The sequence below is a fragment of the Xenopus tropicalis genome, chromosome 7 (genome assembly GCF_000004195.4).
Source record: "Xenopus tropicalis strain Nigerian chromosome 7, UCB_Xtro_10.0, whole genome shotgun sequence".
Classification (NCBI taxonomy): Eukaryota; Metazoa; Chordata; class Amphibia; order Anura; family Pipidae; genus Xenopus; species Xenopus tropicalis.
The window spans coordinates 128,489,009-128,516,040 of record NC_030683.2 but is presented as its reverse complement, the minus strand read 5'-3'; the positions used below and the strand labels follow the sequence as shown (position 1 = coordinate 128,516,040).

Here is a 27,032-nt window from a genome sequence, read left to right as displayed (position 1 = left end):
TGGCGGAAAACTAACCCTGCACATCACTCTGAACCCACCATCCCCACTGTCACATATGGGGGGGCAGCATCATGCTCTGGGGGGGCTTCAGCAGGGACAGGGAAGCTGCTCAGAGTTGATGGGAAGATGGATGGAGCCAAATACAGGGCAATCTTGGAAGAAAACCTCTTGGAGTCTGCAAAAGACTTGAGACTGGGGCGGAGGTTCACCTTCCAGCAGGACAACGACCCTAAACATAAAGCCAGGGCAACAATGGGTTAAACCCAAACATATCCATGTGTTAGACTGGCCCAGTCACAGCCCAGATCTAAATCCAATGGAGAATCTGTGGCAAGATCTGAAAACTGCTGTTCCCAAAGGCTGACCTTCTAATCTGACTGAGCTGGAGCTGTTTTGCAATGAAGAATGGGCAAGGATTTCAGTGTGTAGATGGGCAAAGCGGGTAGAGACATACCCTAAAGCCTGGCAGCTGGAATTGCAGCAAAAGGGGGTTCTACAAAGTATTGACTCAGGGGGCTGAATAATTACGCACACCCCACTTTGCACTTATTTATTTGTAAAAAATGTTTGGAATCATGTATGATTTTCCTTCCACTTCTCACGTGTACCCCACTTTGTATTGGTCTTTCACGTGGAATTCCAATAAAATTGATTCATGTTTGTGGCTGTAATGTGACAAAATGTGGAAAAGTCCAAGGGGCTGAATACTTTTGCAAGCCACTGTAGATAGATAGATAGATAGATAATAGATAATAGATAGATATGAAGATGAAATCTGAAGAAAGGTGATTTTTTATTGAACCTCGCTGCTCCTATATAGGTTAGAGTTTGTACAATAAGCCAATATTGTCACTGATGATTAATAAGGCTACATTGCCTCTGGTTTGCATCTGACAATCAGCAGGTTGGTTATAGCTTGTATGATTATGAATGGTAGGCGGAGACTATGCTCGCAGATCAGGCCAGGGATTGGCTCATTTGGCTTTTTTGTGCAGATATAAATGACGTGTAGGACAGAGAATCTTTCAGAGCATTAAACTGCCAGCCCCGAATACGGTAAGTTGTATTTTATTCCATGTTTATCCACTTGGAGTGCTTGGCCGTCAAACTCATTTGTGTATGAGTATCCAAAAAAGCTGGAAACGTTTTTCGTTTTTCTACGTTTTTGAGGGAAAATAATTGGTTTTTAATCATTTGTGTAATCATTTTTATTTTAGAAACTGAACAAAACACCATGCAAGAGTATCAGTGGTTTTTGCTAATGAATATTTTGTGGTCTCAAATTCACGGTGAATTTCCCCATTTCGGCCGCTGGCGGATTTTTTCATGGAAAAATTCGCCACTTGACCAAAAAATTGTCGCGTGCGTCAGAATTATGTGCGTCAAAATTTTTTCCCACCAATTTAACTTCATTTCTATTATTTTTTTTAAAAAAATCCTTAATTTCATGGGGAGTTATGTAATAGAAAGATGCTCCTTTTGTTTAAAAGATTTGCAAAAAATTATCAAAAAATCAAAAGTTTTTTGACGCCGGTGACAATTTTTTGACGCACAGCAAATTTTGCCCGTGGTGGACAATGGTGATACGGGCAAATTCACCACAAATCCATGACTGGTTAATTATTTTATATCACTAATAGTAAACAATTGGCAGCAGCATTGGACTGGGCCGCTGGGGCACCGGGAAAAAACTCGGTGGGCCCCGGACCCCCCACACAAGGGTGCTCCTGCAATCCCCGGAGGGGGCCAAAGGGTGTTGGGGGCTCCTGTGGGGGAGGGGGTCTGAAGGCGGAGGGGGCCATTGGGGGGGTGCAGAAGCCCCAGTGAGCCCTGCACCCCCCAGTCCGACCCTGATTAGCAGGTAACATTTACTGCTCACCAATTGCTCGTTATAGTTACTAGACCCGGGCAAAGGCTGCACCTCTTATTACATTACCCCCTATGAAATTAGAAATTAAAAAAATAATAATAATAATATACGTTTAAAAAATACCAAAAGTATTAAAAAATTACTATTTATTGTCAAAGATAATAGTTTAAAAGATAATAATGACAATTATTATTATGACCCATTTAAGAAAACTGATCAATGATTTATATTTGCAGTATACGCTATATACCCTGTACCAGGGATAGGAGAGAATAAGGATTACTCCTAGGGCTGCTGAAAGTTAAATTAAATATCTTGTTTAACAAGTCGGCGCTTTCGGTTGACATTCAGCGCATCATTCTGAGCAAATATGTGACTCCAAGCAAAACACACAGCTTAATATTTGACTAGTAAATAAATACTTTGTAGCTATATAAACCCTAAATACGTTTGTATAGAGGAACGAGAAATGCACATCTCCCAGGTAACATTGATTCTTAATCATCTCTAATCTTTTATTAATCTGATAATCTGCAGTAGGACATTGTTTATATATATATATATATATACTGTATATTTATATATCAAATAAATTGTTTAGGCATAATAGGTTCATACAGCCATTGTAAGTACCATCCAGGAATCAGTTTTGACTAATGTGTAGCGCTGGCTCCTTCTGAAAGCTCAGACTCAGGCACACTTTACTGCTGTGCTGCAAGTTGGAGTGATATCCCCCCCCTCACCCCCAGCAGCCAATCAGCAGAACAATGGGAAGGGAGCAAGATAGCAGCTCCCAGTAGGTATCAGAATAGCACTCAATAGTAAGAAATCCAAGTCCGGCTTGGGACTCCTCCAGTTACATGGGAGTAGGAGAAACAATAGGTTAGCTGAAAGCAGTTCTAATGGGTAGCGCTGGCTGAAAGCTCAGACTCAGGCACACTTTACTGCTGCGCTGCAAGTTGGAGTAATATCCCCCCCCCTCACCCCCAGCAGCCAATCAGCAGAACAATGGGAAGGGAGCAAGATAGCAGCTCCCAGTATGTATCAGAATAGCACTCAATAGTAAGAAATCCAAGTCCGGCTTGGGACTCCTCCAGTTACATGGGAGTAGGAGAAACAATAGGTTAGCTGAAAGCAGTTCTAATGGGTAGCGCTGGCTGAAAGCTCAGACTCAGGCACACTTTACTGCTGCGCTGCAAGTTGTAGTGATATCCCCCCCCTCCCCCCCAGCAGCCGATCAGCAGAACAATGGGAAGGGAACAAGATAGCAGCTCCCAGTAGGTATCAGAATAGCACTCAATAGTAAGAAATCCAAGTCCGGCTTGGGACTCCTCCAGTTACATGGGAGTAGGATAAACAATAGGTTAGCTGAAAGCAGTTCTAATGTGTAGCGCTGGCTGAAAGCTCAGACTCAGGCACAATGCATGGAGATGGCGCCTACACACCAATATTATTATTATTATTGATTGTCAGGATCCAATGCTGCCATGAACTTATAGATGATAGTTGGATTAAGATAATGTACTTGGAGCCACTCTATGAATTATATTATACAGTATACACAAGGATAATTCTGATTTTGTTTTTAAGGAATTGGATATAATTTTGTATTTTCATTGGTTCTTATATTATGTGAGGGCTGCACATATAACACTGTCCCTTTTCTCTGTAGGTCCACAATGGACTGGTTTAGGGGAGCAGTGCTAATAACTTTGCTCCTCGGTGGTAAGTCATTTTCTCTAAATAGCCCAATTACTGACGCCATGTTCAACTCTGCTCAGGAGAGAGATCAGATGCCCCAGATGCCCATTCCCATCTCCATCCTGAGCAACATCCGAACCCTTCTCTGTTTCCCTTCTGCTATCTCTCTGTACAGATATGGTACCAGTAGATAAAGGTCCGATTCTAGCTGACAATATGGGTCCCTTAGACCGATTCAGCAGCTTATCGGCCCGTGTATGGGCACCAACAATGGACCTGTCCGACTGACATCTGGCCTGAAATTGGCCAGATCTTGATCGGCCCAATTTCATTTATAGATGGATCAGAGACCTCATCGGTTCATTGATGTGGTCCCCGAACTGATGGACGCCTATACCCGTCGTCTTAATTCGATCAGGGCCAAACAACCGAATTAGCCCAATATCGCCCACCCATAGGTCGGGATACCAGGAGAAGATCCGCTCACTTGGCAATCTCGCCAAGCGAGCAGATCTTAGCATGTATGGCCACCTTAATACATAACCTACTACCCAAAGTTGCTTCTAAGTGTACTTTGGTATGTCTCTTTATTCTAGCCTTCCTGCTTATGATTTAGATGGTTTGGCCCACTTTGGTTAGTGCTAAAGGCTGCCATACATGGGCCAATTCTAGCTGCTGCTATCAGTCCCTTAGACCATTTCGGCAGCTAATAGGCCCTTGTATGGGCACTAAAGGTGGGGTTGTCCGGCCAACATCTGGCCTTAAATCAGCCAGATATCAATCAGGCAGGTTTGATTTTTAGTCGGATCAGGGGCCGCATAACATCGTTGATGCAGTTTCCGAACCAATGGACACCTATAACCGTCGTTCTAATTCGATCATTTGGCCCCAGGGCTAAATAACTGAATTAGCCTGATATCGCTCACCCATAGGTGGGGATATCGGAAGAAAATCCAGTCGCCAAGCAAGAGGATCTTAGCGTGTATGGCCACCTTAACTTGAAGAAAAATAGGTCAGGAGTAGGCAAAGTGCAATTAATTTAGCAAACAACATGTTTCAAGCTTCACGGGAACTGATAAAGGGCACACAAAGCCTGAAACATCTCCTCATCCCTTATGGAGTTCACTATACCCCTGACACAAGAGCTGCAGCAGTTACGGGTGCAACTGCATGACCCTTAGTGATCATTTAAGAGCCACTTGTGGAAGACCAGGATTGGTGTGGAGTAGGGATGCACCGAACCCAGTTTTTCAGGGTTCGGCCGAACCCCCATGTTCGTGTGGTGACATTTAACCCTTCAAATTAGGATTCAGATTCAGTTCAGCCAGGACCATGGATTCGGCCGAATCCAAACCCTGCTGAAAAAGGCCAAATCCTGGCCGAATACTGAAATGAATCCTGGATTTGGTGCATCCCTAGTTTGGAGACTAGTGAAGGTTGACCCAAGGCAGCCTTGTCTTTACCACTCACCCTAGGTTAGGCAGTAAACACAGTTCTGTTATGGTGTACACCTATCCATGCTCCGTAACCTTGCAAACAAGTTAGGGGATGGATAGTGGGCAAGAGGTGGTCCTCCTTTGTGCCTCCCCCACCCACCACTCATTAATACGGCGCTCCTGAACCAGACGCACTGTATTCATGGGACACACATGGGAAGGGGGCTGGAGGTGTTATGCCTATATTAGCGTGCAACACATGGTGCAAAGTAGAATTTTGTTTGCACTTTGCACCCTGCCTGGCACATCCTAAATGACCTCTAACATTTATTAGACATTGTTTATTGGGGGTTATCAACCTTTCGGTCCAAGCAAGAAGATGTCTGGGCAAAGGTCCTCTTGCTGTTAGTGTTGATAATTTCACTCATGTATAAGTCCCATGAGTGCTCAGATTTATATATATATATATATATTATAATTATAAATGTTTTGTTCATTTGTGTGAGCTGAGCTTCTCATTTCTTTCTTAGAATTCCAAATATCCCAAGGAAGTGCAGGTAAGGGATGAACGTATCAATGTATCATTTCTCAACCATGTTCATAAAGTGAAACTGCCTACTGACCCCGGCCACTTTCCTTACCTTCTCTAGTCCTACACAAATGCAGACTAACACAATAATGACATTTAGTCTGGACCCTCCCCATCTATCTCCACCCATAAAACATGATTGGCTCTACTGAGCCTGTTCCACCTCTGTGCAGCTGTTGGATCTGGGAGAATGAACCATAAACGGCTCTTGGCTCACTCTTTGGTTCATCCCTTACTGTGGCCTCTTATAATCTATCAAAAAATATATATCTTTTCTTGATCTTTCTGCCCAAGCATAGCCTAAATCAACCCTAAAACCTGCCCCCAACCCCACCTCCATCTCTCATCTCCACCCACATGGAAGTATTTGCCCTATCTGCAAACCCAGTTAGCCAGTGTGGCTCCTTCCCAGCTCCTGGTTCAGACATTTCACACCAACATCTACAACAAAAACATCCTTATATCTTATGTATTATGACAGCATCATATATAATAATAATAATAATAATAATAATAATAATAATAATAATAATAATAATAATAATATCTTTTTAAATTGTTGTAGAAAAATGGAAAATGCGTGGACAAGTCTCATCCGGCCCAATGAAAATGGAAGGCCGTGAGTATTCATTGGCTCTTTATGTGCTTATTGTGTCTCATTTCATTGGCTCCCACCATAACAATGGGTTACAAGGGTTGAGTGCACCCACTGTACCTTCTCTCAAAGATGATCTATATTCTATATGTGCAGATACAAGTGCAGTCATCAGTATCGACCAATGAGCACTTTGCTTTGAACTGTGTATTACAAGTTGTAAAATGAAAGCCAAGGTCCCATTGGCTGCTACTTGTAACCTTGTTGGTGCAGTTTAACACCTGTGTTTGTTAATCAGCCGTACAGACCAGGGCTAAGGGCATTTTGCATTTCTTAATCTCCATTTTATTCACACAAAATGTACGTGTAATTATAGGTGTTATTTTTCCTACTTTTATAAAGCCTTTTTGGAACAATTTTCATTTTTTTTCTGAACTGTTTTCTCCTTTGCTTTAGAGTCTATGGGTCGAGGACAAGAACAGCAAAGTAATTCATTTTTCATAACTAGCAAATTTCCTTTAGAGTTACATTTAATATTATTTATGTGTGTACAGGTATGGGACCTGTTATCCAGAATGCTCGGGACCTGGGGTTTTCCGGATAAGGGATCTTTCCATAATTTGGATCTCCATAAATTAAGTTTGTTAATAATCATTTAACCATGAAATAAACCCAATAGGGCTGTTCTGCCCCCAATAAGGGGTAATTATATCTTAGTTGGGATCAAGTACAGGTACTGTTTTATTATTACAGAGAAAAGGGAATCATTTAACCATGAAATAAACCCAATAGGGCTGTTCTGCCCCCAATAAGGGGTAATTATATCTTAGTTGGGATCAAGTACAGGTACTGTTTTATTATTACAGAGAAAAGGGAATCATTTAACCATGAAATAAACCCAATAGGGCTGTTCTGCCCCAATAAGGGGTAATTATATCTTAGTTGGGATCAAGTACAGGTACTGTTTTATTATTACAGAGAAAAGGGAATCATTTAACCATGAAATAAACCCAATAGGGCTGTTCTGCCCCAATAAGGGGTAATTATATCTTAGTTGGGATCAAGTACAGGTACTGTTTTATTATTACAGAGAAAAGGGAATCATTTAACCATTAAATAAACCCAATAGGGCTGTTCTGCCCCAATAAGGGGTAATTATATCTTAGTTGGGATCAAGTACAGGTACTGTTTTATTATTACAGAGAAAAGGGAATCATTTAACCATGAAATAAACCCAATAGGGCTGTTCTGCCCCAATAAGGGGTAATTATATCCTAGTTGGGATCAAGTACAGGTATTGTTTTATTATTACAGAGAAAAGGGAATCATTTAACCATTAAATAAACCCAATAGGGCTGTTCTGCCCCAATAAGGGGTAATTATATCTTAGTTGGGATCAAGTACAGGTACTGTTTTATTATTACAGAGAAAAGGGAATCATTTAACCATTAAATAAACCCAATAGGGCTGTTCTGCCCCCAATAAGGGGTAATTATATCTTAGTTGGGATCAAGTACAGGTACTGTTTTATTATTACAGAGAAAAAGGAAATCATTTTTAAAAATTAGAATTATTTGCTTGGAGTCTATGGGAGATGGCCTTTCCGTAACAGGTTTCCAGATAAGGGATCCCATACCTGTACCTTTCTATTTTGACTTCCTCCAGCCCGGCCTTCAAGCTGATCTGTTCCCTAGGGCCCAATCACCCTAACTAGTGGCTTGAATGCCCCAACTAGGGTATAGGGTTATTTTTACCCCCTCAGAGCTGCTGATTGATTTTAGGTGAAAAAAATGCACATTTTCTGAAAAAAAAAACTCAAATAAAGGTAAGAAAGCGCATTCTCGTGCACCTCAACCCTTTATAAATGGGAAACATTTTTGTATTTTGGAAAAAAAAATTCATTTTTATTTCAGAAACAACTTGAACTTGAGAAATCTGCCATAGGGCAGAATGATATCTTCGTAAATGAGCCCTAATGGGTGGTGTCTAGGGGCTTTTTTGGGTGCTTATGCAGCAACAATGCTCTGTCCCATTAGCCTAAAATTGGGGCAAATGATCTTTTGCTTAGGGGACTGTCCTGTGGTTGCTGTAGAACAATAGGGGACATTCAATATATATATATAATGCAGACAATTGTTTTGTTCATTAAATAACATATGTGTGAGCTGAACGTCTCATCTATTTTCTAGCATTCAAATTGCCTGATGGAAGTGGAGGTACGGCATGAATGTATCAATGTATTACTTCTTATCCTTATTTATTTTATATTATATAAAGCGAGATTTATGTATGTATGTATGTATATCTTTATTTATAAAGTGCTACTTATGTACGCAGCGCTGTACAGTAGAATACATTAATACAAACAGGGGGTTAATAAGATAATAATAGATAAATACAAAGTATAACCATAAATACAAATAAATACAAGATACAGTTGCAATAAGTTAAGAGTCAAAGACACAAGAGGATGGAGGTCCCTGCCCCGTAGAGCTTACAATCTATATGGGAGACTTATTATATTAGCCTACTGTACCTGGCTACTGGCCTTTCCTTGCCTCCTCTAGTCCCACACAAATACAGACTAACACAACACCAACAAATAATAACATCTTGTCTCAACCCCCCATCTAAACTCCACCCATAACACCTGATTGGCTCTACTGAGCCCATTCCATCCATCTGTGCAGCTATTGGATCTGGGAGAATGAACCATAAATGGCTCCTTGCTCACTCTTTGGTTCATCCCTTATTGTGGCCTCTAATAATCCGTGTAATCAAAAAAATATATATCTTTCCTTGATCTTTCTTAATTGCGCCCAAGCATAGCCTAAATCAACCCTAAAACCTGCCCCCAACCCCACCTCCATCTCTCATCTCCATCCACATGGAAGTATTTGCCCTATCTGCAAACCCAGTTAGCCAGTGTGGCTCCTTCCCAGCTCCTGGTTCAGACATTTCACACCAACATCTACAACAAAAACATCCTTATATCTTATGTATTATGACTGCATCATATATAATAATAATAATATTTTTTTAAATTGTTGTAGAAAAATGGAAAATGCATGGACAAGTCTCATCCGGCCCAATGAAAATGGAAGGCCGTGAGTATTGATTGGCTCTTTATGTGCTTATTGTGTCTCATTTCAATAGCTCCCACCATAACAATGGGTTACAAGGGTTGAGTGCACCCACTGTACCTTCCCTCAAAGATGATCTATATTCTATATGTGCAGATACAAGTGTAGTCATCAGTATCGACCAATGAGCACTTTGCTTTGAACTGTGTATAACAAGTTGTAAAATGAAAGCCAAGTTCCCATTGGCTGCTACTCGTGACCTTGTTGGTGCAATTCAGCCGTACAGACTAGGGCTAAGGATATTTTGTATCTCTTAATCTGCATTTTATTCACACAAAATGTACGTAGAATAATAGAGGACATTCAATATATATATATATATAATTCACATTGTTTTGTTCCATAAATAACATGTGTGTGAGTTGAGCGTCTCATTTATTTTCTAGAATTCAAAATGCCCGATGGAAGTGGAGGTACGGCATGAATGTATCAATGTATCCCTGCTTATCCTTATTTATTTTATATTATATAAAGACATCTTGGCTCAACCCCCTATCTAAACTCCACCCATAACACCTGATTGGCTCTACTGAGCCCCTTCCCTCCGTCTGTGCAGCTGTTGGATCTGAGAGAATGAACCATAAATGGCGCTTGGCTCTTTGGTTCATTCCTAATTGTGGCCTCTAATAATCCGTGTTATCAAAAAAAAAAAATATTTTTTTGTTGCCCGCATCTATTTTTTTGTCACCCACTTTTTTTACGTGACCACGCCCAATTTTGGAGGGACCACGCCTTTTTTTGACACATCCGCACCTTTTGATGTGACCGCACCCTTTTTACGCGACCTCGCCCAATTTGCCACGCAGCAAAAAAATTAAAAAATTCAGCGCGACAAATTTTTTGGGCAAATTTTCACGGAATGCCACCAATGGCGGAATGCGTAAATTTGCTGTGAATCCTTCCCTGATGAAAAAATTCGCTCATTACTAATCTTTCTTAATTGCGCCCAAGCATAGCCTAAATCAACCCTAAAACCTGCCCCCCACCTCCATCTCTCATCTCCACCCACATGGAAGTATTTGCCCTATCTGCAAACCCAGTTAGCCAGTGTGGCTCCTTCCCAGCTCCTGGTTCAGACATTTTACACCAATATCTTCAACAAAAACATCCTTATATCTTATGTATTATGGCAGCATCATGTATAATATAAATATATTTTTTTAAATTGACATGTAGAAAAATGGAGAATGCATGGACAGTTCTCATCGGGCCCAATGAAAATGGAAGGCCGTGAGTATTCATTGGCTCTTTATGTGCTTATTGTGTCTCATTTCATTACCTCCCACCATAACAATGGGTTACAAGGGTTGAGTGCACCCACTGTACCTTCTCTCAAAGATGATCTATATTCTATATGTGCAGATACAAGTGCAGACATCAGTATTGACCAATGAGCACTTTGCTTTGAACTGTGTATTACAAGTTGTAAAATGAAAGCCAAGGTCTCACTTGGTACCCTGAGTAATCCAGAGAATAAGGCCTCCTTCAGCCTCCGGTCCCTTAGCGCTTACACCTACTTCTCAGGTGGAGCACTAACCCCCATATGTAATAAAAGGCACTAAGTCTCATTTATAAGGCCTTGGTACCCTGAGTAATCAAGCCAATGTGGCCTCCTTCAGCCTCCGGTCCCTTAGCACTTACACCTACTTCTCAGGTGGAGCACTAACCCCCATATGTAATAAAAGGCACTAAGTCTCATTTATAAGGCCTTGGTACCCTGAGTAATCAAGCCAATGTGGCCTCCTTCAGCCTCCGGTCCCTTAGCACTTACACCTACTTCTCAGGTGGAGCACTAAACCCCATATGTAATAAAAGGCACAAAGTCTCATTTATGGGGCCTTGGTACCCTGAGTAATCCAGATAATGTGGCCTCCTTCAGCCTCTGGACCCTCAGCACTGACACCTACCTCTCAAGTGGAGCACTTAAAGTCTAACATATGGCAAACCTCCTCTTTTTATCAGCTAGAAAGCATGACATCCCCTAATATCCCACAACCAATGGGAGTATACCTCCTAAAGGGCAAAGGTCACCCCTATGTCTTATTCTGTCCAGAAGAAAAAGTTTCTTAGCTCCCACCATATCAGTGGGTTACAAAGGTGGAGAGCACCCGCCGTACCGATGCTCTATATTCTATACGTTGTGGTACAGTGACCCAACAAATAAGTAAAAATGTGAGTTTCTCTTCAAGCTTACATCTCCCACTATGGAGAACTTGAAGGCAAAACTCAAATTTTGACTCATTTGTTGGGTCGCTCTACCACAATGTGCAGATACAAGTACATCAACATCAACCAATAAGAAATTCCTTTTGAACAGTCTATTACAAGTAGTAAAATGAAAGCAAAGCCCTGATTGGAATAAGTCTTGTTTGTGCAATTTAGCACATATCTTTGTTAATCAGCCATACAGACTAGGACTAAGGACATTTTGCTTCCACCAATCTGCGTATTTTCAGAAACATTGTATTTATTGTTATTATTCTTATTTTATAAAGCTTTTTTGGAACAATTTTCATTCTTTTTTTCCTGAACTGTTTTCTCCTTTGTTTTAGAATTTATGGGTCCAGGACAAGAACAGCAAAGTAATTCATATATATATATTATTTATATATATTATATATGTTTTTCCATGTATCTTTCTATTTTGGCCTCCTCCATCCCGGCCTTCAAGCCAACTATTCCCTAAGGCCCAATGACCTTGCTAGCTGCTTGAATGCTTCAACTAATCTGAAACTGGATAAAACCAAAACATAAAACTAATTCAAATCATTTTCAAATCATTTTTTCAAATCATTTTTTTAAATTTATCACGTTGGAACTAAGGATGCACCGAATCCAGGGTTTGGTTCGGGATTCAGCCAAGATTCGGCCTTTTTCAGCTGGATTTGCCCAAATCCAATACAAATCTTTTGGATCTTTTTGTCACATAAACACAGAAGTTGAACTTTTTTTGCCACTCACGGCGATCTTTGACTTCGGTTCGGTATTCGGCTGAATCTTTTACAAAGGATTACTGGTTTGGCCAAATCCAAAAATAGTGGATTTGGTGCATTTCTATTTGAAACTGCCCATTGCTTGCTGCCCACAGCATACACTTTATAAACTAAAATACAATTTATACTGAAAAGTAGATTAATCAACATGAGAAAAAGAATTCTTGCTCAAAATAAAGGCAAGAAAGCGTATTCTCGTGCACCTCAACCCTTTATTAAATGGAAAATGTTTTTGTACTTTGGAAGAAAAACCCGAACTTTGATAATTCTGCCATATGGAAGGTTTCTGTCACCCTAAATGGGCCCTAATGGGTGGTGTCTAGGGGCTTTTTCGGGTGCTTATGCAGCAACTGTAAAATGCCTATTGAAGTCAATGCTCTGTCCTATTAGGGATATGATCTTTTGCTTAGAAGACATTCTTTATATATATATATAATGCACACTTAATTGTTTAGTTCCTTAAATAACATTTGTTTAAGCTGAGCTTCTTATCTATTTTTTAGAAATCCAATTGCCTGATGGAACTACAGGTACGCCATGAATGTATCAATGTATCACTTCTTAACCCTATTTTGTTTCTATTATGTACAGCGAGACTGCCTATTAGCCTACTGTGCTTGGCTACTGGCCTTTCCTTGCCTCCCCTAGTCCTACACAAAGGCAGACTAACACAACACCATCAAATAATGACATTTACTCTCAATCCCTACTCATTTAAACTCCACCCATAACACATGATTTGCATGACTAAACCCATATCATCTGTGCAGCTGTTGGACAGATAAACTGGGAAAATACACCATAAATGGCTCTTGGGCACCATCTTTGGCTCATCATAATCTCATGGCCCCATAGTTAGCCCAACCAATTAATCAATGCTACTTAAGGCTTTGGGACACTTTGGGTCATCATCACAAGTGAAATGTCTTCAACCCCACCCACATAGTTAGCCCAACCAATTAATCAATGCTACTTAAGGCTTTGGAACACTTTGGGTCATCATCCCAAGTGAAATGTCTTCAACCCCACCCACACGGATCTTTTTCCCACATAGTTAGCCCAACCAATTAATCAATGCTACTTAAGGCTTTGGGACACTTTGGGTCATCATCACAAGTGAAATGTCTTCAACCCCACCCACATAGTTAGCCCAACCAATTAATCAATGCTACTTAAGGCTTTGGAACACTTTGGGTCATCATCACAAGTGAAATGTCTTCAACCCCACCCACATAGTTAGCCCAACCAATTAATCAATGCTACTTAAGGCTTTGGAACACTTTGGGTCATCATCACAAGTGAAATGTCTTCAACCCCACCCACATGGATCTTTTTCCCACATAGTTAGCCCAACCAATTAATCAATGCTACTTAAGGTTTTGGGACACTTTGGGTCATAATCTCAAGTGAAATGTCTTCAACCCCACCCACATGGATCTTTTTCCCACATAGTTAGCCCAACCAATTAATCAATGCTACTTAAGGCTTTGGGACACTTTGGGTCATAATCTCAAGTGAAATGTCTTCAACCCCACCCACACGGATCTTTTTCCCACATAGTTAGCCCAACCAATTAATTAATGCTACTTAAGGCTTTGGGACACTTTGGGTCGTCATCACAAGTGAAATGTCTTCAACCCCACCCACACGGATCTTTTTCCCACATAGTTAGCCCAACCAATTAATCAATGCTACTTAAGACTTTGGGTCATAATCTCAAGTGAAATGTCTTCAACCCCACCCACATGGATCTTTTTCCCACATTGTTAGCCCAACCAATTAACCAGTGCTACTTATGGCTTTGGGACCCTGAACCATAAATGTTTCCATACATTGCTTGGATGATCTGATTAGTTCCTTCCCAAAGTTCTAACGCCATCATGTATTATGGCCATTGTGCCCTCAACATCAATTCTTTGTAGCTTTTGTTCGGGTTTAATTTCTTTTTTAATTGTTTTTATGTGTAGGATGGAAAATACAGGGACACTACTCATCCGGCCCAATACAAATGGGAGGCGGTGAGTATACTTAATCTACTTAACCTGTGTCAGTTCTTAGCCAACACCATAGCAATAGGTTCCAAAGGCTGAGCGTACCCACAAAATTACTATTGTTACACTGTCTAGTAAGTTGTCATTTGAGTGTGTAGTTGTGTGGCCCTTAGGTTATAAAAGAAAAGGAAACTATAAGACACTAGGCAATAGTATAAGGCACTAGCACCCAGAACCACATGGAACGTTTGCCTCAGCTAGAGGTGCTTCAGGTTGCTTGAAAAACCTCTGGACCAACATTGAGGACAGGTAAAGGTTAAAATACAAACTAGCTGGGGCAGGGCAAGTCACAGAGTAGGCATCGCGTGTGACCCTTCTGCTCATTATGGGCCTTTGCTGTATTGACCCAAGAAGGGTGTTGTAGTATCAAGAGTATAAAGAGGTGGAATCTCACTCAAACATTGGGGACAGGAAGATACCACAATGAATGACATCCAGGTATAGTTCTAACACTAGCAACTTTTCTTGCTCACTCATTCTGTCTTTCTTACACCCCTACAGTGGACTATGGAGTGGTCAGTAACTGATTCTTGTTTATGGGGCCGTAAATAATCCAAAGAATGGGGCCTCCTTCAGCCTCTGGACCATCAACACCTAGAGCTTTAACCACCATACGTAATAAAAGGCACTAAGTTTGTCCAGGAACAGTAACCCATAGCAACCAATCAGATGTTTGTTTTTAAAGAGGTGACCAGTAAATGCTAGCTGCTGATTGGTTGCTATGGTTTACTGCTCCTGGGCAAACTTAGTTCCTTTTATTACATAACCCCATAAGAGCCTAACATACAGTATGGCAATCCTTCTTCTTTTTATAAACTAGAGAGCAAGACATCTTATAATATCCCACAACCAATGGAAGGCCACCCCTATGTCAAGAAGAAATACTGATTTTACTCCCTTACATATATAAGTATTTCTACTTAATAAATGAAATACAAGTGGGCAAATATGTGAATATGTTATGCCTTGAAACACTGATACATGCCTGTATTATTGTACTTAGGAGAATGGACCATAGGAGGTGAAAAACCAGAGGGAACAATGGAATATATTATGGGTAAGTTTATTAGATAGAAGAGGTCACACATGGTGAGAATGAACATTGCAGCTGAGCCTTCTCTACATAGCAAAGTAGAACGTTGTTTAACATTATGGATGTCAAATGTAAAGCAATTTATGATGTATTTGGGGACAAAAACTCTCTTGGAAACTTGGATGTGCTGAGGTTTAGGAAAATCCACTCAAATAACAGACTAGGCCAGAGCAGTTTTGGAATGGCCCACCAGGATACCAGAAAAACACCTGGGGATGTTCCTATTTACCCACCATTTGGCTTTGTATTCCTATAGCATGGACATTTCCCCATTTCTGTATTGGAACAAAGAGGAGAAATGGAGGGAAGGATAGGTAGGAAGAGTTACCCAGACTGATTCCACACACAGAACTTGACCATGCAAGTAACTTGGGCACCAGTAATTCTTAAAAATGAATGAAACTCTTTATTGATGTAAAAGCTTCTCAGTCTGTTTGATAGATGCTGATCAGATGGTACAGGCATCATTAACTTTACAGTTACCTCAAAAGCTTTTATCCTTCAGATATTACTTTTGAGCTGTAGCGTTCTCTAAAGCCTATAGGTAGCACTCACTGCCTTGGAAAACCTATTCTCAGTGCTAGGCAAAGCTCACAGTAGTCCCATAATCCAGGAATCTTCTATCCCCAAGCCTGACTTCTTGGGTCCCTATACTGGTGGCATTGATACCCTAACCCTTCCTGGCCTCCTTGTTGGAGCCTCTGGCTCTCACTTTTACAGTGACCTATTACAAATCTTCCTAACACTTACTTTGGGACTTCTAGGATCTACCCCCGTCCCAAGTCCTTCAACCCACCTCCTTCTTCAGCCAAAAGAGAAAGGACATGTGGTGCCTTCCCCCTATATAAACTAAGGAATTCTGGCCAGGAAAATACTTTAACCCAGGAATGGAAAATATTTCCCCCATCCCAACTGTAAATTAGGTGCAGCCCTTAGCCAGAAATAAAGTTTGACAAAACCCTTACCCCCTACATTAGTATGTAAAGAGAAGAGACTAGGCCAGTGGTTCTCAACCTTCCTAATGCCGTGACCCTTTAATACAGTTCCTCATGTTGTGGTGACCCCCAATCATAAAATTATTCCTAAGAAATATGTGTTTTCCCATGGTCTTAGTCGACCCCCCAAAGGGGTCCCGACCCACAGGTTGAGAACCGCTGGACTAGAAGATTAAAGAAGTCTAGGGGAGAGCTTAGTGTGGGGAGTGGCCTGATAGTCCAGATTTGAAGTGTGAAGCTTTTTATTGGTTTTTAATGGCATTTATTGATTTACTTTACAGGAGAAACTGCAGTCGGCCGAGAATTCATCACGGCTTTCATGCAGAACCATGGCGTCAAGGAAGCTGCAAAACTTGAGCTTTTCGTGACTGCCTCTTCCGCTCTCGCCTCAGTCACTATCATCATTAACAATTCTGATTTCAAGAAAGAGCTAATGGTTAAGAAGGGTGAAACAGTGACCGTTCCCATCCCTGAATCCGCTGAGGTGCGAGGAAAAGACACTTTGTCAGAGTCGGTGATCGTTCAGTCAGATAACGAGGTGACGGTTGTTTCCCGAAATTCGAAATATGCCAGCGGTGATACAGCTTTGGTTTACCCTGTGGATCGGTTGGGAACCGAATATTATCTATTCACCCCTCCATTTGACTCTCGGGATTCCTTTAAAGAAGTTGCTTTCATAGCCTATGCCAATCTAACAAAGATTGATATCTATCTTAGCGGAGCTGTGACTTACCAAGGAAAGGACTATGCCAAGGGAAGCAAGCTAACAGTGTCCCTGCAGCCTTACCAAGTTCTGCAACTTCAGAGCACTGATGACCTTTCAGGGAGTAGGGTGGTCTCAGAGTATCCGATAGCTGTCCTATCCGGTCACACATGTTCCAAGAAATACGGGGACTGCGACCACGTCTATGAACAGCTCTTACCGGTCTACAGCTGGGGCACTACATTCTATATCCCAGGCTTGTCCTTTCAACCTAAATCTGATATTGTTTTCGTTGTTGCCTCCAAAGATACCACAATTAATTACCAGTCTGGGACACAAAAGGATAAGAAAAATGTAGGAGCAGGAGAAGTGACTCAGTTTGAAGTTTCCCAGAAATCACCTTTGTCCCTAGACGCTAATCAGAAAATCCAAGTCTTCTTCTACGGCACTGGTGGGAAATTCCAAGACAAAATATTTGGCGTCTTCCTCTCCCGCATTCCTTCCACAACATCCTATGGCGTGGAGTACGAAATCATTGGGCAAAACAACATGGACGTCAATCTGGCCGTGATCATAATCAAAACCTCGAGTCGGGCAGCGATCACTTATGATGGGAAACCGTTAGAAGGAGTCCAGTGGCAAGAGTTCCCCGGATCCGACTATTCTTGGGCAGAATATAATTACGGCAGTGGCTTCAGTTCTCACGTAATGGCTCATCCTACAGATTCATTCGGTTTGCTGAGCATCGGCTACTCTCCAAGTACAGCTTATGGATCAGTGGCCGCCGTTACTCGTGGTAAATAACTATTTTTTGCATTTCTTCTAATATTTGAACCTCTGATTTTTTTCAAACGATTGGCCCAATATCTGTAGTAATAAGTCAAATCACCTGGACTTGCTGTGTTTTTTTGAAGACGATTCACCAGTCATCCAACTGGCTTTCTCGATTCCGAATTGAATTGAGAAAGCCAGTTGGATAACCCGGCGAAACGTCTTTCTTGCCCGAGTGGCCTTTATTAAATAATAAAATGTTTGGAGTTAAGTTTTTGGAGTCTTTTGGAGTTAAGTTTGGAGTTAAGTGCCAAACTTTTTATTATTTAAGAAACCTCCATGGGAAAAAAAACCCTCAACTAACAGGGTATTTCTGCCCAAAACCTTGCCTGAGTTCCTTAACTCATAATTTCCTTCATGATTGGTTGAGCCGAAAGGCTTGAGCAAACTTAGATCCGCCCCTTGGTCTTTTTTAAAAAATCATCAAATAACCATTAAAAAAATGTGAAAATTGTGAAAATATTTCTGTAGATTTCTACATTTCCCATTCTGGTCCTTTTGTGTCATAGAAATCTGCTTGTATTCTAAAAATTCATGTCATTTTTGTAGGACCAGAATTTGGTGGATTTTCATGGATGCAAGGTAATATTTTTTAATTTCTTCTATTAGAATATATCATATAAATGCATACGCCCAACTGAGAGCGGCAAATCCCTAAATTTTCAGTTTCTATTGGTCTGGTATGGTTAAACAGTATACACAATCTGGGGCTGTTGCTGCTAAAGTATTGGGAAATACCTATGCTGCCATATAGTTTTATATTATAGTTTTAGTTATATTTTTGTACAGTTACAATAATGGGAAGGACTACAAGCCCTAAACCTACAGACTTTTTCCTCTATGTACAAACCTGTATTTTCTACACACTTAGGGGGTTATTTATGAATATAGTTTTTTTTCCCTCAATTCAAATTATTTTGCATTAAAAAACATGAAATTGAATTATGATTAAAAAAGAGCATATTCAATATTTATTAAGCAAACAAAAAATAAAACACGCAAAAAACTCTGTAAAACATCGGCATCTAAAAGCATGTGAGGTCATCAAGAAGTCAGTGGGAGCTATGCAAGTTAAAAATTTTTAACTTTATTTAGTCAATTTATACTTTTTGAGTTTTTTTTTGAAAATTCTGAATTTGAGTTATTTGACTTATTCCATCACGTTATTATCCTTCACTCCACATTCACATAGCAAAAAAAAAAATTAGAGCTATTTTGATTTTGGTGGATGTCCGAGAAAAATCAATGCAAAATAAATGCAACAAGGTTAGGGGGCACATTTACTAACCCACGAACGGGCCGAATGCGTCCGATTGCGTTTTTTTCGTAATGATCGGTAATTTTGTGATTTTTTTCGTATTTTTTGCGATTTTTTTCGGCGTCTTTACGATTTTTGCGTAAAAACGCAAGTTTTTCATAGCCATTACGAAAGTTGCGCCTTTTAAGTGTTAACGCTACGAAAAAATCGCGACTTTGCGCAACTTTCGTAATGGCAACGAAAAACACACGTTTTTACGCAAAAATCGTAAAGACGCCAAAAAAAATCGCAAAAAATACGAAAAAGTCGCAAAATGTTCGTTTCCAATCGGAATTTTTACAATTCGGATTCGAAATCGTGTCTTAGTAAATCAGCCCCTAAGTGTTTTCTTTAGGGATTCACCGAATCTACTTTTTCGGATTTGACCGAACCCCCGAATTTTCATCTTCCGTGTTTACGTGACAAAAAGTCACATGATTTTTAGTATTTGGATTCAGTCCGGCAAGAGCGTGGATTCGGCCGAATATGAATTCTGCCGAAAAAGGCTGAATCTTGGCTAAATCACGAACCGAATACTGGATTCCTGGATCCCTAGTTTTCTTATGATGGTTATTATGAACCTGAGATTTATAATATTAAATCAGCCCCATAATTCTAGAGGCAAATTTATTAATTTTTTTCTGAATTTCCAAACTCGAATGTGCACTTAATTATGAAATAACTTGAAATAAGAAAACTCAGTCACATAAAAATGTGAAAGTTCAACTCGAACGCAGATAAATATAACCTTCTATCCTTTATTTTCTGACAAATGTAATTAAAAAATAGATTGAATTGTGTTGAATTTAATTTGTTTGACATCTTTGTGCTTAATAAATCTCCGATTTGAGTTTTTACAGCAAAAACTTGAATTTGTGAATTAGAATGTTGAAAAATCTACCCCATAGTCTCACCTATGATAACATAAACAGTATTAGAATTAGACAAAACATTAATGCATTCAACGAGTTGCCTATTGAAATAATCTTTCCTCTTTCTTCGGTCCATTCTGTGTTTCAAGCAGAATTCTAACTACTCATTTACTAAATAACCTTTTCTTTTTATATTGCACATAAAAATTGTATATTGCCCTATTGTCCTTCTTCATGCACTGTTAAATAATGTGTATTATATTATAGTACCAGATTAAGCAGGACGTTCAGGTGTTGGGGCATTAAAGACTATAAAGGTTTATTCTATTTTCCGAACCTGAATTAATTATTCTGGAACAACATGCAACTTTTTAAAATAATTTTGGTTCAGTTTAAATATTTATACTTTTTTCCTTTTTAGGACATATGATTCAACCAGGAGCACCAGGAATACCAATGGGACCAGGGGGGGGTATGTATGGGGGTATGTTTATATAGGATAACTGATCATTAAGGGGCAGATTTTTCATCAGTCAAATTTAAACCCACCTGATTTGAGTTTCTGGTTTTTTTTTTTTTTTCTTTTAAATCATTTACAGCATGGAAAAACATGGAAAATTCATGTAGCAGTCAAAGAGAGTTGTATTTTTGTAAATTCAATCTATTTTCCAATGTGGATGTGACTGTCATTGGGGCTGATTTACTAATCCACAAATCCTAATCCGAATGAGAAAAATTCGGATTAGAAAATGAACATTTTGTGACTTTTTCGTATTTTTTACGATTTTTTTTGTCGCCGTTACGACTTTTTCGTAGCCGTTACGACTTGCGCGAATTGTCGCGACTTTTTCATAGCCATTACAAATTTCGGGAATTGTCGCGACTTTTTCATAGCCATTATGACTTTAGTGAATTGTCACGACTTTTTCATAGCCATTACGACTTTCGTGAATTATCGCGACTTTTTCATATTGAGCGCTCGAAAAATTTGCGACAATTCGGGAAAAAGTCGCAAAATACCGATCATTACGAAAAAAACGCATTCGGACGCTTTTCGGACGTTCGTGGATTAGTAAATGTGCCCCAATTATTGTGTCAATGGTTTTTTTTTTTCACAAATTTGATAAGAATCCAAAAAATCTACTAGGCAGATTAAGCCAAATCAAAAATGTTAAATTGTTTTTCACATTTGAAAAAAAATTGTAAATTGAGAGGCAAATTTATCAGAATTTGACATTTTGAATGGTTGACTTGTTTCAGAGTTTGAAACAAATAAAAACTTGAATCTTCAATTTGCCCTTATTTATTAAAAAAACCTCAAAGTCATAGCTTAAAAATGTAAAAAAAAAAAACAACTGAATGCAGTGAAATCACATTCTACCCCTCATTTTCAATGAGTTTGCCAGGTTTTGTATTGTGCTAAAAATGCAATTTAAAAAATGGTTTGAATGAGACTTTTTTTTTTCTTTTTTTGTATTAGACTATTTCATCCAAGGACCACCAGGAGGACAAGTGGAACATAGGATAAGTATGTTTATTTAATATTATTATATTTTGCTCTTGAAGCAATGGGTTTTGGTCTCTACAGTGTCCTTTTATTAACCCTTCATAAACCTGTTGCACCATTTATGTAAACCTGGGTACTGTCTGGGGCTCTTGTATTCCTGAACACTTTGTTAGGGAGGTTAAAGGGCCAGTAAAAGCCCATCAAAAACAGTTCTGCATTAAATTGAATATACTGTTACCCAGCACTGGTAGAAAAAGTGTGATAGCCTTGGAAGTAGTGATGGGCGAAATGTTTCACCATTGGCAGATTATTTCGCGAGACGGATGAAAACATTCGCTGCAGAAAAATTTGTCGCACGTCCAAAAATTGTCGCCGGCGTCAAAAAAGAATAGTTGCGGGCATCAAAAGAATAGCCGCGCGATGAAATAATAGCCACGGGAGACAAAAGAATAGCCGTGGGCGACAAAATAATAGCCGCGCGACAAAAGAATAGCCGCGGGCGACAAAACAATTGCCGTGCGACAAAATAATAGCCACGTGCGACAAAACAATAGCTGTGTGACAAAATAATAGCCGCGGGCGACAATTTTTTTTGCCGCACTACATTTTTTGCCATTTCGCGGATCTTTTGAAAGATTCGCAAATTTTTCGGCGAAACGGAACAGATTCGCTCATCACTACCTGGAAGCACTAGCGATGATCACAGCAACTCAAATTGATATTGGGTATAGGAACACACATGTATAGCAAAGAACTGATGAACTCTGTAAAATACAATACGCTAAGGGGCACATTTACTAAAATTCGTTTTTTTGCTGGGCTTAAAACACAATATGGTATAAATTCAGAGTAACCACGATAATTTCTGATGTGGAAATCACTAAATTTTAGCGCCAAAAAGTTTGTAAACGCCACAAAAACCTTTATGGCTTTGATGCCTTCCATGTGATTCAATGGCACGCGACAGATCAAACCAAAGTGTTACGAATTCAGAAATATTCCTATTCTTTGCGCAAACTACGATTTTTTTCATCGAAATTTACCGAAAACCACGGAATTTCAACGAAAATTGTACTCCGAAATGTTCTATCATTTAGAAAAAATACGAATTTATCTGAAAACTGTTTAGTAAATGGGCCCCTAAGTATACAGGAAGATAAAGGAATGTCAGTCATGGCTTTCTACAGAGTTTTAGAATAAAATCCTCCCTTGGGACCTGGATTAGATGCTCCTTTGGGGCAGGATCTATGGGTAAGATGAGTAATCTCTCTAACATCCTGCATAAAGGTGTTGGCAATATAAATAAAATATAAATTATGGTCATACCCTTACCTATTTGACCCGCAGTGCCTTAATATACCATGTGACCAGTAATATATCAAAATAATGGCTTCCCTGGGATAATATTTACTGACCTTGTTGTAAAATAAAATAAAAACACAGCAACATGTTTTGTTTTATGAACTTTTCAAGAATAAATATTCACCTAAATGGTTTATAGTGTCAGGGAACATGGACTATCTTTAAATGATTTTTTTTTTTTTTTTTCTTATTAGAATACATCTTACAACCAGGACAACAAGGTAAGCTAGGGGAACTTGAAGGTACTGGGCAAAAATATGTGTATATAAATGTAATAAAAATAATAAATTGCACCAGTTTACATTCTATTCTGAAATGGTTATTTCCATCTATAACTATGGGGCAGGGGGTTCTCATATAATATCCGGTGGCATTGGAGTCTATCAACAGTATATATGATTTTATATTTTTGAAAATGTATGACACAGGCAGCTTTGATACAGTTGATAGAACTTGAAGATGACTTCTAATATATCTATATATATATATATATATATATATATATGATAAGAGAATTTTTAATTTCCTATAAGCTATTATTTTTAATACCTGTTTGTTATATTTGTAGTACCTGGTTTTGCAATGCCGGGCATGGAAGGTAATTCTAAAAGCTTATTTTGTTTCTAAAGAATCTGTTCTAAAAGAATAGTCGTGGGCGTCAAAAGAATAGCTGGGCGACTAAATAATAGCCGCAGGCGACAAAATAATAGCCGCGGGCGACAAAATAATAGCCACGGGCAACAAAAGAATAGCCGTGCGACAAAATAATAGCCACGCCCGACAAAAGAATAGCCGCGGGCGACAAAAGAATAGCCATGTTACAAAATAATAGCCGCGGGCGACGAAATAATAGCCGCAGGCAACAAAATTATAGCCGCGGGCGACAAAAGAATAGCCGTGCGACGAAATAATAGCCGCGGCCGACAAAAGAATAGCCGCGGGCGACAAAAGAATAGCCATGTTACAAAATAATAGCCGCGGGCGACAAAATAATAGCCGCTGGCGACAAAAGAATAGCCGTGCGACAAAATACTAGCCGCGGGCGACAAAATAGTAGCCGCGGGCGACAAAAGAATAGCCATGCGACAAAATAAAAGCCGCGTGCGACAATTTTTTTTGCCGCATGAGATTTTCGCCGTTTTGCGAATTTTTTACAGATTCGCTCATCACAGTTGTCAGTGTTTAGGCTTTTGGACCAAGTAAAAGCAACACTTTTATTTGTTAAAAAACTCATGCAGGCCCAAAGGCTTTAATAATCATAAATAAGCTTCTATTTATCATTCAGCTTTTAAGTGGCAAAGTTTTTATTTGCTACAAAAACCCGTTCAGAAAAAAAATAATGAAAGTTGAAGTTTTCCGGCCCAAAACCCAGCGTCGGGTAGGATGGGTGGGTTTCCTTGCCCAAAGTCTCAAACAATCATATAGAGGGTCCCTGGGGGCAGTTTCGGACTGGGACCCCAGGGGCCCACCAGAAAACTTTAGACCATGGGCCCACTCTCCAAAATATTTTTCCTCCTTTCCTAACTCCACATCTTTATTCTCCTATTATTTTTAATTAGATGCTGGCGTCTATCCTTCTTCTTCCTCTTTCTTCCCATTCAGAAATAGCAAATGACCATGAAACAGGCCAAATGGTCAGGAGCAGGGGGGCCCACTGACACCTGGGCCCACCGGGAGTTTTCCTGGTATCCTAGTGGGCCAATCCGACACTGCCTGGGGGCAGATTTATCAAAACGTGATTTAGGTCTTAATACAGAAAACTCCCCCACGTTCTATTCATTCCAATGGGATTTTAGAAGCGTATTTATCAATGGGTGAAGGTTAGAACTCAGCTTTTGGTAAATACGCTTCTAAAAATCCCATAGGAATGAATAGACCATGAGTGAAATTTTATGTACTAAGAACTAAAATCACATTTTGATAAAGTCCTTATTTTATCTTCAAATTGAGTTGACCCAGCAAAAATGAGCACATCATCTTGCAAAGGAGATTGGGTGGGGGTGTATATCCTTATTAGATGTTGCACAAAGTACTGGGCATTCAGTAACATATTGGGGCTTATTGCTATGGCTGCCGAGGGCAGCCATAGCAATAAGCCCCATTATGTTACTGAATGCTCAGTACTTTCTTCAATGTCTATTAACAAGAAGAACATTGGCCTACAAGCTGGAAAAGGTTCTTTCTCCATCAATGTTGGAGGGTTCTGCTCAACTGTAAGGGACTATAGGCCTCAATATAAGGACAGAACCAATAATAACCCATTCAGTGCCCTTGGCAGCCATAGCAATAAGCCCCATTATGTTACTGAATGCCCAGAACTTTCTTCAATGTCTATTAACAAGAAGAACATTGGCCTACAAGCTGGAGAAGGGTCTTTCTCCATCATTGATGGAGGGTTCTGCTCAACTGTAAGGGACTATAGGCCTCAATATAAAGACAGAACCGATAATTAACCCATATTATATGGTGGCAAATGTTTAAAGCTACAAAATGTGGACATCGTGTTAGAAATATAAAATCTGTTGCAGTAAGTAAAATGGGACAACTTGACTATATATGACACCTTGCAACTAATGATTTTCATTACATTTTAGGACAATGGATGATTCAACAAGGTCAAGGGCTGCCAACAGAGCAGAAAGTGTATGAAGGAAGTACGTTTACGGAATATAACTTTTTGTTCATTTTTGTTTTTAAAGGCTGGTCATTGTGTCAGAAAATGAATGTATAGTCCCCTGCTGAGCATTTTTTTCTCATCCATGAAAATTAGCAAATAGGCCTCCCTGTATACTAGGTTCTTAATTGTAATATTTTTGAAAACTTTCCCCCAAACACCCCCATGTCTCTGATATAAGGCTTGAACTACATGGAGGCTGAATTACTAAGGAATGATGCAAGAAAACACCAAAACCCTGATCCATCCAAATTTAACAATCAGTCTTCTACATTGGAGTCATTCATAGGGGCACATTTACTAATCCACAAATGCAAATCCCGAATGGGAAAAATTCGGATTGGAAACGAAAATGTCGCATTTTTTTGGCCGCCGTCACAATTTTTCGGATTTTGCGCAACTTTTTCATTGCCATCACGACTTTATCGTATTTTGCGCAACTTTTTCGTCGCCATCGCAATTTTTTGGTATTGAGCAATTGTAAACAGCGGAAAAACCAATCCGATTTTTTCGCGACGGCGTCGAAAATATACGAAAAAGACGTAACGGCGGCGAAAATGTTGCGGAAAATAAGAAAAAATCGCGACGGCAACGAAAAAGTCGCAAAAATACTGATCATAAAAAAAAAACGCCTTCGGACCGTTCATGGATTAGTGAATGTGCCCCTAGATGTCTTATATTGCTGACTGTATCAGATTACGAAAAAATAAAAAAATACCCAGACTGCACTGTTTTTCATACTTTTGTCCATTTCTTTTCCAGCTCCATTAACCCCACTTCCTGGATCTACTGGTGAGTGGCAAATACAATACCCAGCAGTAAAACCAACCCTCCCAACAAACTGGGAGCCACTGGGATAAAGAATATCTCACAGGCATTAGCAATTTATGGTTATGAGTGAGAGCATCAACATTTTATTTGGAAGAAAGGGGGGTATGTTTGTGGCTAGCTGAGTTTATATAAAAAGCCACAAGCCTAGGGCTGCCAGTCATCCAGGGGCCCTAAGGCGTAGAGTATAGAAAATTAACAAAAACTGCATAGGTACCCACAAAAACACTCTGAGCAACTCTACAATCATTTTTGGTGGGTTTGGAACCCCTTTACTAAATCCTGCCCTGAGTCTTTTTGATCTAAACCGTCTTATCCATCTTGTTATGTTTAGATGAATGGATAGTGGAACTGGATTTGCCAACAGGACCTGCAAAGTATACAGGGAGTGAGTATGGATATCTAACACATTTTTCTTAAATAACTATTGAGTACAATGGGATCTCTTCATTGTCACCAAATCTAAGTCAATTTACAGATTTTTTAAAAAAA

General features: G+C 39.6%; 1 protein-coding gene across 1 annotated transcript in view; it reads left to right on the top strand.

Moving 5' to 3' along the window:
- The first annotated feature begins 1,043 nt into the window (after positions 1 to 1,043).
- Positions 1,044 to 27,032, top strand: part of LOC101735205 — a 49,838-nt gene continuing 23,849 nt past the window's right edge. The window contains exons 1-22 of the mRNA XM_031906582.1: positions 1,044 to 1,056; positions 3,543 to 3,595; positions 5,538 to 5,564; positions 6,162 to 6,215; positions 6,648 to 6,677; positions 8,381 to 8,407; positions 9,245 to 9,298; positions 9,721 to 9,747; positions 10,511 to 10,564; positions 11,887 to 11,916; positions 12,831 to 12,857; positions 14,295 to 14,345; positions 15,382 to 15,435; positions 16,748 to 17,965; positions 18,550 to 18,582; positions 20,591 to 20,641; positions 21,650 to 21,697; positions 23,233 to 23,259; positions 23,607 to 23,636; positions 25,633 to 25,692; positions 26,475 to 26,504; positions 26,875 to 26,928. Of these exons, the coding sequence (XP_031762442.1) occupies positions 3,550 to 3,595; positions 5,538 to 5,564; positions 6,162 to 6,215; positions 6,648 to 6,677; positions 8,381 to 8,407; positions 9,245 to 9,298; positions 9,721 to 9,747; positions 10,511 to 10,564; positions 11,887 to 11,916; positions 12,831 to 12,857; positions 14,295 to 14,345; positions 15,382 to 15,435; positions 16,748 to 17,965; positions 18,550 to 18,582; positions 20,591 to 20,641; positions 21,650 to 21,697; positions 23,233 to 23,259; positions 23,607 to 23,636; positions 25,633 to 25,692; positions 26,475 to 26,504; positions 26,875 to 26,928 (2,032 nt within the window). The 5' untranslated portion in view covers positions 1,044 to 1,056; positions 3,543 to 3,549. The remainder of the gene's footprint in view (positions 1,057 to 3,542; positions 3,596 to 5,537; positions 5,565 to 6,161; positions 6,216 to 6,647; positions 6,678 to 8,380; positions 8,408 to 9,244; positions 9,299 to 9,720; positions 9,748 to 10,510; positions 10,565 to 11,886; positions 11,917 to 12,830; positions 12,858 to 14,294; positions 14,346 to 15,381; positions 15,436 to 16,747; positions 17,966 to 18,549; positions 18,583 to 20,590; positions 20,642 to 21,649; positions 21,698 to 23,232; positions 23,260 to 23,606; positions 23,637 to 25,632; positions 25,693 to 26,474; positions 26,505 to 26,874; positions 26,929 to 27,032) is intronic.